The following is a 19,401-nucleotide window of genomic DNA, read 5'->3' as shown; positions in this document are numbered from 1 at the left end:
AATTTCCATTTTCTGAGGAAACCTTTGTCCATGGGGATGGGGCGGGGGGGATGGGGGGGGGCAGGGTAGCAACATAAAGACAGTGCTCAACAAACACTTATTAGGCTCCTACTATGTGCTAGGAGCTGGAAATACAAAGACAAAAATGAAACATTCACTACCCTCAGGAAGCTTCTATGTTAGCAGGTAAGACAACATGTGCATAAAGTATATGCAAAATACATCTTATTTGGTGGTGGGGGTGCAGAGACGGTGCTAGAAACTGGGAGGGGATCAGGAAAGAAGGCAGTGCTCAAGGACAGTTTCACAGGAAACGAGGGCTTCTAAGAGCAGAGAAGTGGGAGAGCAAATTCCAGACCTGCAGGCATGGCCTTCTGGAAAGCTTTCAGACGGGAGGTGGCATTTTGCATTTGGAGAAGAGCTAGCAGTTCAGCTTGGATGAAACATGGGATGAATGAAAGGGAATAAAATGAATTAGTATGGAAAGGTAGGCAGGAGCACAATTGTAAAAGGCTTTATATGTCAACTTCAGGAGTTAGCCAGTAGTTTATCTCAGAGGCAATAGGAAGCCATAGAAGATTGTTAAACAGAAGAGTAACCCTGTCCATGTCTTAGGAACATTCATTATGCAACTTTGTGGAGGATAGATGGGGGAGAAATGAGAGTCAAAGCAGGGAGGCTATGGCAATGTTTCAGTTCAGAGGTGTTGAGGGTTTCCCACAAAGTTATTAAGTATGGGCTCACAAAGAGATTTGAAAGATAAAAGTGTTTCAGTCAAGTTACATATACAATTTATACAATGTTAAACATCTATTATTTGCTTTTTTTTTTCTTTTTTGGTGGGGCAATGAGGTTTAAGTGACTTGCCCAGGGTCATATAGCTAGTAAGTGTCAAGCGTCTGAGGCTGGATTTGAACTCAGGTCCTCCTGACTCCAGTGCCAGTGCTTTATCCACTGGGCCACCTAGCTGCTCCCATATTTGTTATTTCTTTCATTGAGTTTTCTTTTTTGAGAGGTCAGATCTGTGATTTCAATTCAGAGAATTCCCAGTATAACCGTTTCTTCTACCAATGCAGACTTGCAATTTCTCTGTAACCTGTACTTTTAAGAGAATTGGTTGGGGGCACTGAAATCAATTGATTTGCCCAAGGTCATATAATCAAAATGTTCCCATGGACTATATTTGTGCCTGACCTGTGGTAGAGCATTCTAAGCTTTTGTTGGTCTGATAAGCCACAGTCAGACACACTATAACTTGACTCTAACATAGTGATGTCATTTTGGTCCTTTTCGAAAATGAAGGACAACAACTAACCAACAATCAAAACATGCCAAGAAGCAGAAGGAGTCTTTCTACTCCTTCAATCTATCACAGCGGTTTTCTTCTTAATTGGGAAATAGCTGGGGAAAAATATAGGGACTATGACTGTGAATTTGGTAAGACTGCCATGCCTTAAGCCAATGCACTTTAAAAAGGCATAGAACCGGGGCAGCTAGGTGGCGCAGTGGATGAAGCACCGGCCCTGGATTCAGGAGTACCTGAGTTCAAATCCGGCCTCAGACACTTGACACTTACTAGCTGTGTGACCCTGGGCAAGTCACTTAACCCCCATTGCCCCGCAAAAAAAAAAAAAAAAAAAAGGCATAGAACCAAATTAAATAAAAAATAAAAATAAATAAATAAAACAAAATGGCATCAGACCAAACAAAGTCACAATGGGCAGAAGACTGAGGGGCTAGAAACCATTCTAATCCAGTAAATTACCTGAGGAGATCAAGCTACCATTGCTTGCCATGATGAACTGATTTTTTGCCTCCAGAGTCACCAATTTGGAAACCTTTGGTGTGCCTGTATCCGTTAGGTCCATGGCGATGTCATCTAGACTCCTGGCGGAGGGAATTTTTGCCTGCAGGGGCCAAGAGAGAATTCTTCATTGTTATTCCAAGTAATGATAAGAGAAAATAATAAATGATCAAGTGCTAGGCCTCTCTTCTTAGCCAATGCAGCCTAAAAGGCAAGCAACGCAGCAAGTCTCAGATAGTAACCAATCTCAGTCTCAGAAGGCAGATGATTGTCTCCCCTTGGTAGAGAAAGGGGAAGAGGAAGACTACGGGGTAAAGAAAGGTCAGATGCTCTGTTACTCAGAATGTTGTATATAATGTCAGATCCAAGTTGGTTTGGCTTAACTAAATTTTTTTTGTTACGGTTGGTGTGGGGACCTATGGGTAAGAAGCACTGCTTTCATTGTTAGCTGGAATGTTGTATACATTGGTAGGTGTGGGCTGCTTTTTCATAACGGTTTTTTCTTTGTTACTCATGTTATCCTAACAGCTTCACAACCCACTAACTTCAAGGTATTACAGAGGACACAAATGCTAAGATGCATGTAGTAAACTGGACATTAGTTTTCATGCATTTATATAGTTCCACATCTTTTCCCCTCCCACAGGAAAACTTTTAAAAAGACTACAGTGTTGTCAAAAGAAAACCGTTGGCTTATTCGCTTCTGCAAGTAACTTATAAATTGAATAATACTTTCTATTTAGAAACTAACAAGGGAGTTGGAGCCCTAGCCCCAACCCCCCCCAATATTATATCTGGTAACTTACTTTGCTTTGTTTCCTGTCCAAGTAAAACTGGTGTTGACTGATTGCCATCACCCAGATGGATTTGATGAGAGAAGCGTTGGCATACCAGGTCTGAACAAAGAGTCCACTCTGGCCAAAGGTTCTTCTTGATACCGAAATTCTAAAACATTCACGATAAGTGTTAAAGTAACGTGCTTTTCATTGAGGGGTAAAAACAATTATTTGCCTTTGGCCTGGCTCAGTATCAGGTAAATGTGCCTAGTAAATATCAGTTAGGTCCTGCTGTCAACACTGTTAAAAGTTGCTCCTTTCATGACAAAAAACCAAGTCAGTCAACAAGCATCTATTAATCATCTACAGTATACCAGGCACTCTATTGACCATGGGAGATACAAAGAAAGATAAAAACATGGCTCCTGCCCTCAAGGAGGCTTCTCTTTAGTGGGGAAGACACCATACAAATAACTGTTTGTACAAAATAGACAAAGCGGAAGTGGAAGATGATCTCAAAGAGGGAAAGCATCAGAGCTGTAGGGGACTACAAAGATGAATTCAGAGCCAAGTCTTAACTCGGGTAATGCCTCCTTGTAGACCCTGACAATTATTTTTGAAAAGCTAAGTGACTATAGGATATTAGAAGCAGGATGAACAGCCCCTGTTTAAAAGCCTCTATTGATGTGCAACCTTCTCATGAAGCAGGGGCTTATCAATATTGCATATCCAAGGAAATGGAAGACAGATGATAAGGGACTGATTTTGTAGATTTGTTATTAGGATGTTAGATCCTGAGGATCACTAAGCCCGTCTCTTCATTTGACATATGAAGAAACAGACTCAGGAAAGAGCAAGAAGCTGGCTCATTGACTGTAATAGAGGGAATGAATGGGCGGGCTGGATCTGTAAGTTGGGTCATCAGAACTGCTGGCTTAGAGCTCTGATTACTCACTTTTCCCATCCTTGTTACACATGAGACTTTCATTCTCAGACTCTAAAGTGGAGCCCAACTGGCCTGTTTGGTGCTGCTCACACATGATCCTAATCATCGCCAATTTCTGAGCATTTGCACCAGCTGCCTCTTGAACCCGGACTATATTCTGGCCTCTTCGTCACGTTTCCCTCAAAAACCCATCTAAGCACTGCTTTTTTTTTTTTTTAGTGAGGCAATTGGGGTTAAGTGACTTGCCCAGGGTCACACAGCGAATAAGTGTCATGTGTCTGAGGCCGGATTTGAACTCAGGTCCTCCTGAATCCAGGGTCAGTGCTTTATCCACTGCGCCACCTAGCTGCCCCCTAAGCACTGCTTTTTTAATAAAGCCTTTCCCGTTTCTCTAGCTGCCAGTGCCCTACCCATCCAACTCTTATTGATGCTGATATTATCTGATAAAATGCAAGCTCCCTGAAGTCAGGGACAGCTTCATTTTTGTTTTTACATCCCATGGACCCAGCATAGTGCCTGGCAGATGCTCAAGAAAAACATATGGCATTTATATAAAAAAAGCTTTGCCATGGATTATCTCATGGAAACCTCATAATATCCTATCAAGATGGGAACTACTGGTATTATTCCTCTCTGACATTGAGGAAAATTGAGGCTCAAAGAAATTGCCTGATCTGCTCTTGTTGACCCAGCTAATAAATGCCAGAGGCAGGATTTGAACCCAGATCTGGATAATTCTAAACCCTGCACTCTATCTACTATTGCATGCTGTCTCCTAAAAAAGGAAGATGCGGTTTATAGTTGAACTGTGGCCCAGAGAGGCATGGTTTGGTTTCATTTGTTTTTCCTAAGAGAAGAAAAGCTTTTAGTACACATGGAGTTTTCTTTGGTTTGCCGTTTTCATAATGGTTTCTTTGCCCTATCATTTCAAAGTAGATTATAAGTTTCTATAAACAGATCCTGGCACCATAATTGAAAAGCTGATGCTTTGGAACAAAGTCCTTTACATAAGGTGTTCCAAAAGTCTAAGGACACCCTACATGTATTATCTGAGTTCTTATAAAATGCTCTGAGCAGTTGATATTATTATCTCCACACAAGTAAATGGGCTCCAAAAGGCAAAGTGATTTGTCCATGGTCATGGAGTTAGTGTCAGTAGGGATTGGACCCAGGCCTCCGACTCTAAGCACAATGCATATATATCATGGTCTCCTCCCCACCTCTCCAAGCTTTCAAGGAACAACAACAAATTAGGATTTTTTTCATGGATTTGTAAAGTCTAGATCCTAACAACTAGAAACTGTCCAAATGGGGGGGGGGGGGAGAGGTGTAGAGAGTGGAGGAAGAAGGAGAAAGTTAAAGCGATCCTAATTCCATTAGATGGCTATTTTTCAATTCAGTTTTCAAAACAATCAGTTCCTCTCCATCTAAAAAAAATGACCATAATTCTTACCTTCGAGGGTCATGAACTTCAACAGCAAATTTCTTTTCACGGAAATATAAGTTTTCCAGCTGTTTCCATTGAAATAACTAAAGCATAAAAGGAACAGAAAACAAAAGTATTTTCCATTTTAAAAAGGTTAAATAATGACCTTTATCTGTCCCGTTAGAAGTTTCAATGTCCTTTAGACCCACTATTTCATGAGGATCACAGGGATCTTTCGTAGGTAGGCTCTATGGGTATCATGTCCATTTTACAGATGACTAAAGGAAGGCTCTTGGAGTTCAAGTAATTTGTAGTATAAGAGTATTTGAGTATAAGAAAGACAATTAGTTATAAAAACACCAGGAACCCAATCTGTAAATAAATACAGATAAATACATTATCTGTATTCAAAGTCTTTATAGCCCCAAACCCAAGAGAACATAAACATGGTTTAAATCCAGCTCTCTTCTTATCAGAATCGTGCCAGAGAGGCACACCACTGAGCAGAGCATAGATTTTAACTGTAAAACTAGCTAGCTATAATCTTCTGCTATGTACTTTACCTCCCTGATAAGTTTCCTTTGTGCCGCTTAATTTTGAGTCCGTGAAGATAAAATGCAAACTAGAATCCCCAAATGAGAGATAAGATCAATGACTTTCAAACCCCTCATTTTGCAGATAGGAAACTCTGAAGACTCTGAAGGTTCAGTGCCCAGACTGCTGGAAGAGAGAGCCAGGGGATGATCAGAACCCAAACGGCCAAGTTCAAGGCAGCCTTCAGGACTCTTTCTGCTGCCCTTTCCCCTCCCCCTTCCATCAAGGCATTTTAGTCTGACTTAACCAAGCCAGGAAGAATGATTAAATCCCCATAGACTGTGGTGAATCTGTTGTTCATTTCTTATAAATGGTCAGGATGTGCCAGTGTTCTCAAAGCAAAGGGAATATAACTCCGGAGAATGAATGCTTCAATAGGACCCTGGAGGGCTGCATTTCAGAAACATGCAGTGCCAAAGTGAAAGTAAAATTGAGCTTGTATTCTTTTGGGGTACCCTGGTCTGCTGTCACGGGGGCTCTGTCCCCCTGCAACCTGTGGAAATTCTATGCAATAAAATGCAGAGTAAAAGTTTGTCATCTCCTCAGTAAAGGAAAACTTCAAGGAGGGGGTCCCCACAGAGCAGTTTACTGCCCTTTATCCATCCATTATCAAACTGTTTAATCCCATGAAATAGGTTTTATCCTAAACAATTAGCACTGTCTGCATGAAAACCTAACGAGCTTTGATGAAAGCACCTGACTCCTGAAATTAAAGATGCCTAGCTCCACGTTGAATGGACTTATGTTATCAAGTTCATTAATAATGCCTTCTGTCTAGACCTGCCGGTTCCTTGGGGCTCTCCCACTGAACTTGAACTTTAGAATGGTCTATTTAATTCAATCCTTCTTTGCAAAAGAAAAAAAAGCTCCACTTGATTCTTATTGAATAATTAGTCTATAGATTTCATGCCATTGTTAGACCCTTGCTTGATTTCAGAATGGTGATGGCTGAATTTTTAAAAAGATGAAAAAAAAAAAGAAAAGTCTTCATCGTGATAGGTCATTCATTGGTTGCCCAAATAGTGCTGGAATTCTGCTGAATTAGAATACATCAGTATTTGAGGAGCTACACTGCTATTTACTGAAGACTCCGGGACAAGAAATTTAGAAGGATTCTAGTTCCTGGCAAGATGAAGTTGTTTGCACTAAAATGAAGGTGTAACTACCGAAGACAATGATCCTGACTGTTTTTCTCACAAACACACACAGAAAAATAAAAGGCAGAGCACTCCTCCATCTTCTCTGCACCCCCTCCCCATGAGGGCACACGCAGCCATCTACACCCTTAGACCTGCTCCGATTTCAAAGAGTACAGAGGACAAACAAAACAACTTAAAAAAACCAAACCAAACCAAAACAAAACATACCTAGTTGTTAAGAAATCCAGCAGTGAAATGTGATCCTTTGAAACATCCCCCAGTCTCTAGAGAAGCAGAGGAAGGGGAGGGAAGCCCCCTAGCCTCTCTTCTTCTCCCACCCCAACCTAGTCTGCTTCCTCAAGGAGCTCTGGCCTCAGTTTCAATCACACACTTTCTAAGGTGTAACTCGGTTTCACAGACCTAACCTCCCACTGCTGACACATTACTGACATCAGCAGCTCTCTCGAATGACACCTCCCCATTCCACTCCTTCACTCTAGAGAAAGAACTCTAGGAGAGACGACAGAGTTTCCACACACACCCCCCCCCCCCGGATTTCTCAGGGGGTGGGGAGAAGGGAAAGAGAGAATGTGTTTTTGAGGAGATTAGCTCTTTAGAGGCTTCAAGGGGAATAAGTTTGTAGGAATTCCCATATGTATTTCACTGGAAGCTGGTTTAAAGGCACATTTCTGGCCAGGGCTGACTCACCCTGGAAATGAACAGGTTAGACAGGAAGAGTTAGCCTGCAGCCTCAGCTGTGTTTTCCTTTAACTCCATTCCCACACACATAAAAACCAAGGCTGCACTTGAAATGAGATCTCTTAAAACTGACACCGCATCCCCCACTCCCAACCCTTATCACTTACAACCAAGAAACTTTATCTCTTTTGATTCCATTCAGAATGTTTTGGGGTTGCTTTTTTGTTTTTTTTAAACACGGAGACATTCCATTTTCCTTATAAGCCCCAAAAAACTGCCTACAAGTCAGAGACTTCTGTTTAATTAGGTAACTTGATAGGATTTAAATGGAAATTTGTGTGTGTGTGTGTAGCAAGAAACTTCTCATCTGAAATATTCAAAAGTGGATTTCAAATTGATTTGAGTCCAGTCTAGCTGCTGAAGAGTTATTTCTAGGGTGTTTTGCTCAAGATATTTCAATCCTAAAAATACTGTGAATGATATATTGACACTTTGATTAGGACAACAGAGTTGTTCAGGATGACCCAATGATTACAGGGAGTATAATAAGATTTGAATGAGCTAATAGATGACATTTTCAAATAGAAAAATGATTAAGGGGATAGCTAGGTGGTGCAGTGGACAAAGCACTGGCTCTGGATTCAGGAGGACCTGAGTTCAAATCCTGCCTCAGACACTTGACATTTACTAGCTGTGTGATCCTGGGCAAGTCACTTAACCCTCACTGCCCTACCAAAAAAAAAAAAGGGAAAAAAAGATTCAACAAGCATTATGAAGCATCTACTTTATGCAAGGCGTTGCTGGGGATACAAGAGAAAAGTATTTCCTTCTGGGATGTGCCACTTCACATTTTGGTACCAACATTTCCCATCTAATGGAAAGAGAAGGAAGGAAGGAAGAAGAAAATTATCACTTCTGCTTGGCCTAGAAGTCAAAACCAGGAGCAATAGGCAAAAGTTTCAAAAAGGTAAACCGAGGCTTGATATAAGGAAGAACTTCCTAAAAAATAATAACTACCAGAAAAGTAGAATGGACTGCTTTGAGAAGTGGATTTCTTCTCCATGGACTTCAAACAGAGCCTAGGGGACCACTTATTGGTATATTAGAGTATGGGTTCCTTTTTTGGGGATATGTCTTAGATCAGATGGTAACCATGGTAACGTCTAACTTCAAAGTTCCATGACAAAAGGAGGCACCAGAACTATGTGGACCAGAGTTGTTCTGTACATGTTGTTTTCCCTGGCTAGACTTTCATTTTTGTCTTTCTATCCTTATAGCATCTGGCACTTAATAAGTGCTTGTTGATTCATTGATTGCTTAATGATCCAAAGGAAATATAGGAAGATAATAAGGAAATCTGAATGAGGTCAAAAGATGGCATAGTCAAACAAAAAAACTTGGCCTTTGGGCCAAAGATTAAGGTTCAAAAACTAGACAGATGAAAGTATGTTTCACATTTTCTATTAATTGGTGAACCTTAAATTGGGCCTCATATTAAGAGACTGTTGAGAAGTGCATTTTCACAGACAAGAAGGAGGGCTTATTTTAGACAGGCCTTAATTCCCAGGCTTGGAGAAAGCTTTGAGATTCCTCCTATTTTCATCAAAACACATTAGAAAAATAGATTAACAGAAAAATGAAAGGCTTCAAGTTGATTAGAAATAATTTTTGAGTACCTAATACATGCTAAGCACTGGCATTACAAAGCCAAAAATGACAAGTCTCTGCTTTCTATGTTATCAGAAGACTTGCAAAGTAGCCTAGAGTATTTTTGTTAAAATTATAACTGGCATCATTAATTAGTAGTTGTTAAGTAAGCTTCGATTGTTTGCTTTAGAATCTGTATCTCTTAGAATAAGTTTTCTTACTAGCCCTTAGGAAGAAATAATTTTTTACAAGTTCCCTGGGCCTTGGTTTCTTCAACTGAAAAATGAGGGGATTGTGGGGGAGATGCTCTCTAACACTTTGAATCTGAATTTAGATGTAGAGTCTCTGAACTAGCACTCGGTTTCCTGAGAAATCTGCTTCTACTATACTAGCCTTCTAGAATTAGAAAATGTTCCCTTTTGGCATAAAATGGAGAAGGAGATAAAGACACCTGACATAATATTTGCAATGCACTTTGTGAAAGAGGAGAAGAAAGGTGAGACTGATAACTTCTAGTATCACTGGTGATAAACAACAACAATGACAAAAATACAACAGTGAAATAACTTATGTCCAACGTTACTAAGCTTACTCTGAAAACAAACTCAAAGTTTTAGAAAATAATAAGGTGGAGGAATCAAAAATAGATTTTAAAAGCAGAGGAGATTAGAAATAATAGAAATATTTTGATGGCAGGTTTGTAATCAGAGCAAATTGCCTTCCTCTTTAAGGCTGGAGAAAGGAAGTAGATCTTTTAAGAATCACTTGCAATATGCCCCACAGTTGTGATTTGTTGAATAAAATTCATGTTGTGGAGGGTGAATCCTTGCTGATTAACTCCCTATACAATCTGTATGCAACCAAAAGCCAAGGAAACCCAACATTTTTTTAGAATCAGAAAAGTGAAAGAACTGGAATCACAGTGATCAACTTTTTTGAGTTGAGGTGAATTTTAGCACCAAGGAGAATGAGAAAACAGCAAAGAGCATAATTAAGTTGCAGCTAGAGAATAGCTTTACAAAAAACAAAACCAAAACTATATTACTATATGAAATGGCTTTAAAACAGCCTAGCTTGGGGGGTACAAGCCCAGGATTTTGAGAAGAGGATTTAAGTTCGAATTCTGCCTCTGACACTGCTTGCTCTTGGGCAAACACTTCTGCCTTTCTGGGCCTCAGGTTCTTCATCTATAAATCGAAGGGGATTGGATTAAATGATCTCTAAGACCTTTTCTACCTCTATATCCCACAATCCTAAATTTATTTTGTATTGTTAATATGGAATATAGCAATACAGGGCTCATGGCTTAGTGGATACAGCTATTCTTGGAATCAAGACTGGCTAGAGACTCTTGGTTCAATTCCAGCCTCTGACATATATCTGCTTTTGTGCAGCTGGGCAAATCAGTTAAACTTCATATCCCAAGCAACAATCTAAAACAGTAAGTTACTGAAGTTTAACAGTGTATACTGATAGACCAGGTTTCCTTATTGAAAGTGCCCTATATCAATAAAATTATATAGGTCCTATTTAAAAAATAACGGGATAGAGGGCAGCTAGGTGGTGCAGTGGATAGAGCACTGACTCTGGAGTCAGGAGAACCTGAGTTCAAATCCAGCTCAGACACTTGACACTAGCTGTGTGACCCTGGGCAAGTCACTTAACCCTCATTGCCCCGCCAAAAAAAAAAAAGGGATGTATAATTGTGAGTCTCAGGTTCCCTAAAACCTATAACTGAACAGGTTGCTGTCTTTCTTTTGACTTTATCCTCAAGTTTCCTGATACACCCTCCAGATAGGAACTTGCTTTTCTATTTCTGTATAAGACATGGTACAAGGAGGAGAAGGGCAGGGTGGGGAAGGGGGGAAGGGCGTAAAATGAAAGCAAGCCACCCAGATATTAAGTAGAGAACTCCCATCTGGTTTGAAAAGGGTAGGAATGTGTTTGGCAGACTAAACAATGCAGGTGAGGAAGTGTGTGATATTGACTGCCAAAGGGAACCTCCCTGAAGTAATGAAAGAACCAAGGAGAATCCCTGACAGAAAGAGGTAAAAAGTCATTTTTAATTTGGATAAATGCCAAGTGCACACCTCCTGCAACTTAATACTTAGTTGTGCTGTGTGATGACAAAAAGGAAGTTGTAGTAGTGGCTTAGTTAAGGAAAAAAAACTTTACCAGGTTAATTATTAAACTGCAAATTCACCTGGAAATGACTAAATCTGAGGTGATCACAGCTGCATCATAAAATTATCTATCAATCCACCAGTGACTCACCCTGGTTGACCACATAATAATGCCTTGGGGCAAAATGAAACTACCATTAGTGCTTTTGTCCATTGTAGGAATGAAAGTATCCATCCTGTCTTGTCCTGTCCTGTCCCACCTTGTGCCCGTCTTAAACTTGTACCAGTTACAGGTCTTTGTTTGTTTTACTGAGTAACCTCAATCAAAGTCAGAAGATCAAAGAGCTGGATGGGCCATTGGAGCGGATAGTGATAATTATAACTAACACCAGAATCAGAGATTCAGGAGCAGAAAAGGACCACTGAGGCCATCACTTTATAATGGAGCACACTAAGGCCTGAGAGAGCAAGCTAGACCCACATGACACAGCTATTTGGTGGCAGATTCCAAACTTGACTTGATGCTCTGACTCCATCTACCACTCTTTCCAGGACACCACGCTTCCTCTCATTACCAATAGGAGACATTAAGGTTCACAAAGTGCTTAATGTACATACATGATTGCCTTTGATTCTCACAACAACCCTGTGACAGATGCTATTATTATCCACATGTTACAGATGAGGAACAGGGTCACACAATTGGTCAATGTCCAAGGTGGGACTTGAAGCACCTCCTGATGTACGAAATGGCTTCCTTCAAGTCCCAGCTAAAATCCTACCTTCTGCAAGAAGCCTTTTCTGGTTCCCCTTAACCCTAGTTCCTTCCTTCTGTTGATTATTTCCTATTTCCCTTGTTGCTGTCTTGTCTGTACACAGTTGTTTCTGTGTTGTCTCTCTTGCTGTTGCTAACATTTTATTCTTTTGCTGGTATAAGGAACCTTCCCAGAAGCAAATCAACCTCGGAATGAGGGCACAGCTTCTATATACCATGAATTCCTTTATTTATTTATTTACTGTTGAATACATGCATTTTCCTTCTTTGGGGGGGAATCACTATCACTAGCCTCTCTCCCTTATAACAAATCTAGTTCAGCAAAACAAATCCACCCATTGGTCATGTCTCAAAATGTCCATCTCATTCTGCATCTCTAGTCCAGCATCTATACAAGCAGATGTAGGAAGCCGGCTCTTAAGTCTTTCCAGATGCTCCTCTTTTTTTCCTACATGTTGCTTTATCTGCCCATCTTTTTTGACTTCCTAATGAAACAAGGTGGTATGCTGGGAAGATGACTGGCTCAACCATGGCTTCAGAAGACCAGTGAGGAGGCCACTTTCTACCTCTGCCTGGGGAGATGCTGAACTAGAGATATGGAATGAGATGGACATTTTCAGATATGACCAATGGGTGGATTTGTTTTGCTAGACTAGACTTATTTGTTATAAGGGAGAGAGGCTAGTGATAATGATGCCCCCCCAAAAGAGAAAAACGCACAAAATAAAGTGTAAGTTTCAAAGATAGGCTAGATGTAAACAAAACTTTTCCAGTGTTTAGGATCCACCAAAGTGAAATGGGCAGCCCTGAGAAGCAGCATGTGATAGTACAAATTATTTTAGGGGTATGGGCTAAATGGCCTCTGAAGTTCCTTTTCCAAAGAAATCTAAACTATGACTCTGTAGTTCAGTGTGAGGGACAGTGTGGTGCAGTGGACAGGGCACTGGACTTTGGAGTTGGAAAGACCTAGCCTCAAATTCTAGTTCAGGTACTTACTAGTTGTGAGACCCTGGGCTGGATTTCTTTCCGTGCCTCAGTTTCCACACCTATAAAATGAGCTTAAGAAGGAAATGGTAAACCACCCCAGTACCTTTGCCAAAGAAAACCCCAAATGGGGTCACAAAGAAATAGACATCACTGAAACGATTGAAAAACAACAACTGTTATGATCATTATTGGCTGTGGAAATCAGGCAATGGAAGATGATAATCCTAAAGACATTTTCCTTCTGCCTATTTATGTTTTGACTAGCATGCTTTACTATGACTACTGTTTATGGGAAACTTGGTCTTCTCTTCAGGCTTGACATCTTAGCTGGGGAATCCGAGCTCAGTAGCTGAGCTTCTAGACTGCCATTTATCTGGTGACCCATCAAACTGGGCTACTTTCTTATTTTTCTTTAGAAAGAAATGAATAGGGGCAGCTAGGTGGCACAGTGGATAGAGCACCAGCCCTGGATTCAGGAGGACCTGAGTTCAAATCCGGTCTCAGACACTTGACACTTACTAGCTGTGTGACCCTGGGCAAGTCACTTAATGCCCATTGCCCCATGAAAGAAAGAAAGTTAGGAAGGAAGGAAGAGAGGAAGGAAGGAAGGAAGGAAAGGAAGACATGAATTTAGGCAGGCAGCTAAGTGATATATTAGATAGAGCACTAGACAGGCCCAGCATGACTTGAGGTCAGACCTTTGGATACTTACTAGCTGTCACTTCCCTCTATCAAAAAGTAAAATGGCGATAACAATAGTACCCACTGCCTAAGATTGTTGTAATGACCTAATAAGATAACATTTGTAACCCATAAACACTTTGCAACCCTTAAAGCCATATGTAAAGTCAACCAATGTAATTATAATTTGAAATAGTAATGATTTTTAAAATAATTTTAAAATAATAGTAATTACTAAATTGTTATTATATATAGCATATATAATTTTTTCTTTTTCTTTTCTTTTCTTTTTTTTTTGCAGGGCAATGGGGGTTAAGTGACTTTCCCAGGGTCACACAGCTAGTAAGTGTCAAGTGTCTGAGGCTGGATTTGGACTCAGGTACTCCTGAATCCAGGACCGGTGCTTTATCCACTGCGCCACCTAGCTGCCCCCTAGTATATATAATTAAAATAGTACTTATTTTAAAAAATATAGAGTCAGTAAACATCAAAAAGGTATATCACAAATACTCAAGTTTGAAAAACACAAACATTTTCTAATTTACAACCTGAACTGGAAGAGTGGCAGTAGAAATTCACATGAGACTGAGGAAGAGGGAGGTGATAAAGATGATTGAGTTCTGAATTATAGACAGCTTAGTGTGTTATTATAGCCTGAACAGAAGCCAGGAATAAAGCTGGATTTGAAGCGGGTGAAGGATGAATTTGATTCTTGTTATGTTGAGTTTGTGGGACTGATGGGACATTTAAGAGTAGAGTCCAGAGGGCAGTTGGGAACATTGGATTGGAGTTAGAGATAGCTGTGAGTGAGGCAGCGTGTGGGAAAAGGGGGCAGGGAACCGAGAGAAACCGGTTCTCAAGTGTTAGGAATTTCTGAAATCAAAATGACAGGTGACCTCAAAGGGCAATGGAGAGATACCAGGTATAGAGTCTATCAACAGCATGACTTGTCCAAGAAGGGAAGAAAAAGAAAAGACACCATCAAGGATGGCAATCACATAATAGAGACAAAAGGTGGGCCAAATGTGGCACTAATGGTGCTGAGGCATTAAAAAAATAAACAAACAAAAAACTGTGCCAAGCACCGTGCTGATTATGCTAAGGATACAAAGAACCTTAAGCTTGTTGAGAATTCTTCCTGAAGGATTTATGATTAGAGCAGGGACAAGAATTCCATAGAATGGGAGGACAGAAAGGTTAGAATTATGGTGTTCTAACTATCAGGAGGCACAGTGAAGAGAATGGTGGAACTGGGGCCAGGAAGATCTGAGTGTGACCGTAGGCATATCACCCAACCTCTTTCAGCCTCAGTTTTCCTCATTCATAAAATGGGAATAATGAATACCACTTGCTTCCCAGGGTCATTGTGAGGATCGAAAGAGGTAATGTTTATAAAGCAATTTGCATACCTAAAAATACCATAGAAATGCTTGCTATCATTATTATTAATTATAAGTATCTAAGCAATATTTTCCTAGCATCCTTTTAAGTAAAGGTTGCTAAAGACTATATTTTTTTATTGTTATTTTTAATTTGCATATATGCCACAGGGTGTTATGGGATATGAATGGACAGCAATAAAGGGTGTTTCCTGGATTCAAACAATTGACATTTGAGTCCTGGTTAGGACATCAAGGTTAAGGAGAGTTGATTACTTTTAAAAGTTCTCTAAGAACAAGTCTCTACACCTCTTCCCTCTACCTCCAATTAATGCCTCATTTGTTCCTAATATCAGCCTTGAGAAGGAGACAGGACAGGGATTATTTATTATTGCTGCTGTCACCCTGGAAACAAGGGTTCTATGTTAGAGGAGTCTGTCCTAGGCTCTGGATCCCATTCTAACACTAAATAGCTGTGTGACCTTGAATGAATTGCTTAACCTTTCTGATTCCCATCCACCTCTGCAAATGGAGGACAATAAGTTTTGCAAAGTGCTTTCTTCACCTCAACCCTAGCACAAGTATGAATATCTTCATTCTCCATAGTGGGAAACTAAGATTCACAGTGACTTGCCCAAGGTCACACAGTTGTAAGCAACAGAACTGAGACTATAGTCAGGGTCTTCTAAACAGAAGCTATTTTAAAATTGTGGTCCTCATTTTACTGATAGGAAGCCAGCTCAGAAGGGTTAAATGGCTTTCCCCAAATCACATGACTAGCTGAGGACATTGCCAACATGCACTGAGGGCATCAGTGAAGGTAAGGGTGTGAGTCATTGCAAAGTAGAGTGAAGAAAAGACTGGATTTGTAGTCAGAAGGAAGGGGTTCCTGTCTTTGCTTGGGTGATGACTACCTAAAATAATTAAGTCACTGTCTTTCTACTCTGATCTTCTCATCTGCAAAACGAGAGGGATGAACCAGATGAAATCTAAAACCTCTTCCAGGTTTAAGTCTATGATGCTATGATCTATCTCTTTATCTATCTCTGTGGTCTACATGAAGTAGGAGAAATTGCAGTTACCCATTCCTGCCAACAACAGTTCTCAGTGGCTGGCCTGGGAACAGCTCTCTCCTGGTCACAGGAGGTCCTTAGGGCTCCAGTGACCCTGCTCCCAAATCCCTGCCTCTTCGGGGATAGCTTCTGTTCATTAACCACTGGATTTAGAAATAGTAACAATGGGATACAGCTTTTTGAGCCATGGGATCAATAGGGTGCCTGGCACACGGTAGGTACTTAATCGATACTTGTTGACTTGAAGTACTTGTTGAAATTGAGACCATTCATTCTTTGTGTGTGTGTGTGTGTGTGTGTGTGTGTGTGTGTGTGTGTGTGAGAGAGAGAGAGAGAGAGAGAGAGAGAGAGAGGGGGGCAATTGGGGTTAAATGACTTGCCCAGGGTCACACAGCTAGTAATTGTTAAGTGTCTGAGGCAGGATTTGAACTCAGGTGCTCCTGAATCCAGGGCTGGTGCTCTATCCACTGCGCCACCTAGCTGTCGAGACTGTTCATTCTTTCCCTGGCCTAGCAAAAGTTGGACTTTAGATGATTATAAGAATCAATAGATCGGTATAAAAAGTTGAAATATTCTCATAGTAAAAATATTGAGTTATAGTTTAAAATAAAGACCCAGTCCAAATGGCTCTTGTCATCTAGGAATGAACAACTGAAATGAACCACACAGTGAATTTCATCAGTGTACGCTAATGGAACCACTTGGAACAACCCTTCCATTGAGAATAAATTATAATTTCAAATGGTTCCTTGGCATTAATCCCTTTCTTTCCTCCCTTTGTCTGGTCTTTATGCTACCTAATTTTAATAAGGAAAGCAAGTAACATGGTAGCTAATCCTGTTTTGAGTGCCTCCATTAGGAACCTTATTTCACTGGCGTTAGCTAATTTGACCTTCCTTCTAGTCAATCAATTTGGTATGGTAATCTACACAGAGAACGCATGAAATGGATTAGTCCCAGAATCTTCCTTTTTTCCTAATTCTATCTTAATTGCTCTGTAAATTATGCATTCCTTCATTTCTCTAAGCTGGACCCAGTAGAGGTAATTATAGTTTGCAAACTGGCACATCTGGAATCTAAAATGAAGCCTAAAATTATTTGGGATCACTTAAAGAAGTAAGTGAAAACAAAGCCACTGTCAAACTTTTGTGGGAAAAGGGGAAACCAAGAGAATATAAGAGGAGAAACTTTGTCGAAGAGCTTAGGAGACAGAATACTTGGAGCAATAGGATGTGGATTTTCCTCTCATTCCTTAGATCTGCCACCTACATGACCTTAAGTCACTTAACTTGCATTCCTTCTCTGCAAAATGGGAACATTACTACTCAGAGAAACTTTTTTTTTTGGTGAGGCAATTGGGGTTAAGTGACTTGCCTAGGGTCACACAGCTAGTAATTGTTAAGTGTCTGAGGCCGGATTTGAACTCAGGTACTCCTGAATCCAAGGCTGGTGCTCTATCTACCTCGCCACTTAGCTGCCCCGGAGAGATACTTTTAAAGATCAAATGAGATAAGCACACTCATAAATGCTCACAGATCAAACAACATCTAACTCAAGTGCTTTGCCAATTTTTTAAAAATTCACTGTCAAGCATGATTTTAAAAAATCTTGAATGTGATAACTGACATCCACTCCATCCCTAAAGGAAATTCTCCATATGGATGCTGCTGCTGTCAGACAATGAATGTTAATTGATAATTATTGGCTATTCAGATGCAGTTTCCTTCATATTTTTGGTGTCATGTATCTAATCTTTTAGGAAAGGTTTGTTTGCCTGTGGGTTCTCATAGAAAATATTCCATTTACTGTATAGTAAAGTATGGCAAGTGGAGAGCTGGCCTTGAATCTATGAAGACTTGGATTCACATCCTGCTTCTGATGCAGACCACTGTGCTGTGCCACAATGGGCAAGCCACCTCTCAGGGTTACAGAAAATTTTCTAAGATAATAAATTTCAGAGAAGATGCTGCCTTGCAGTGATAGAAAGAATTCCCCATACTAGTGAAATCACAGATCCAGTCCCTGTTTGTCTCTTTTTTATTAAATCTAAAGGGCAGGTTTGCTTTTGCCTTATTTTGCCCATTTAAATTTGAAGCAGTGAAGGTCATGTTTAGCTATCTGGAAGAGAGAGAGGGAGGAGAGGAGGAGGAGGAGGAGGAAGAGGAAGAGGAAGAGGAAGAGGAAGAGGAAGAAGAAGAAGAAGAATGGAGGGAGGGGGAGAGAGGAGAGGGAGAGGGAGAGTTGTAAATTATCTTAATAGCAATTGTTCTCTTTGCAATGTGTAAGAATGAAATCATAGGTCCAGTCTCTACTTGTTTCCCTAAGTAGAAAAGAAAGATTTTCCAGATTTTGACATACCATAAATGACTCAAAGAAGTATATATTGAAGATGTAGTGGGAATCCATGGTCAACTGTGTGTCCATGATCCATAGATTCCATCCACTCTTGACTCTCCTAGATTTTCTTTACAATGCCTCCATCTCTGCCCTACCACCCCCTTTCAGCACTTTTTTTTAAAGGTGTTGTTTTTCCACATTAGAATAGAAGTAAGGTCCTTGAGGGGCATGAACTCTTTTTTAAAAAATTTATATTCTCAGCATTTGGCACAATGCCTGACATACAGTAAGCACTTAATAAAATACTCACTGACTTGACCACTTAATATTACTGAAATGGAGGCAAAAGAGAGCTCATGTAAGATAGTATGTTTACAGCCATGTTTTAATGGAATAAAACTCTTAAAGTGAAACTGGGGAACTGGGCCAGCCTGAAAACAAAGAGCAGGTGACTTATTATTTTTGACCTTTGTAACTAGTCATTAAGAGTGAATGTGCAAATCTGACTTTAGTAGCTATCAAGAAATACTAACCAGCTTACTGAGTGCTTGATACTACTATTAGAATCCCTACAATGTCAATTAAAAAAAAAAAAGGCCTACTATTAAGAAGCAGAAGAGGAAGTTGCAATATTAGTGAAATGATTTTCTCTGTTGATAATAAAATGAGGTTATTGGGTTAATGAATGATTATTTATGAAGAAAGATTTCTAAAAGGTTTACTGGCATTCTGCCTATCAGCAAAACTCAGTTTCTTCTATTCTGTTCTTATCAACCAAGATAGAGCACCAGGCCTGGAGTGAAGAAGACTCATCTTCCTGAGTTCAAATCTGGCCTGAGATAATTACTAGCTGAGTGATCCTGACCAAGTCACTTAACCCTGTTTGCCTCAGTTTCCTTATCTGTAAAATGAGCTGGAGAAAGGAATGGCAGATCAGTCCATTATCTTTGCCAAGAAAACCACAAATAGGGTCACAGAGAGTGGGGGACAACTGAAAAATGACTGAACAAAATGT

The 19,401-nt window shown here is 40.2% G+C and overlaps 1 protein-coding gene across 2 annotated transcripts in view; it reads right to left on the bottom strand.

Moving 5' to 3' along the window:
• The window catches only part of FRMD4B (FERM domain containing 4B), a 367,590-nt gene that overhangs the window by 23,008 nt on the left and 325,181 nt on the right, over positions 1 to 19,401 (bottom strand). For both annotated transcript variants that reach the window (XM_043977894.1, XM_043977893.1), the window contains 3 exons: positions 4,980 to 5,056; positions 2,611 to 2,749; positions 1,766 to 1,907 (listed from right to left, as the gene is read on the bottom strand). In XM_043977894.1, coding sequence (XP_043833829.1) covers positions 1,766 to 1,907; positions 2,611 to 2,749; positions 4,980 to 5,056 — 358 coding nt within the window. The remainder of the gene's footprint in view (positions 1 to 1,765; positions 1,908 to 2,610; positions 2,750 to 4,979; positions 5,057 to 19,401) is intronic.

This window comes from Dromiciops gliroides, chromosome 1, assembly GCF_019393635.1.
Source record: "Dromiciops gliroides isolate mDroGli1 chromosome 1, mDroGli1.pri, whole genome shotgun sequence".
In the NCBI taxonomy this organism is placed as follows: domain Eukaryota; kingdom Metazoa; phylum Chordata; class Mammalia; order Microbiotheria; family Microbiotheriidae; genus Dromiciops; species Dromiciops gliroides.
This window is presented reverse-complemented; position numbering and strand designations above follow the sequence as displayed.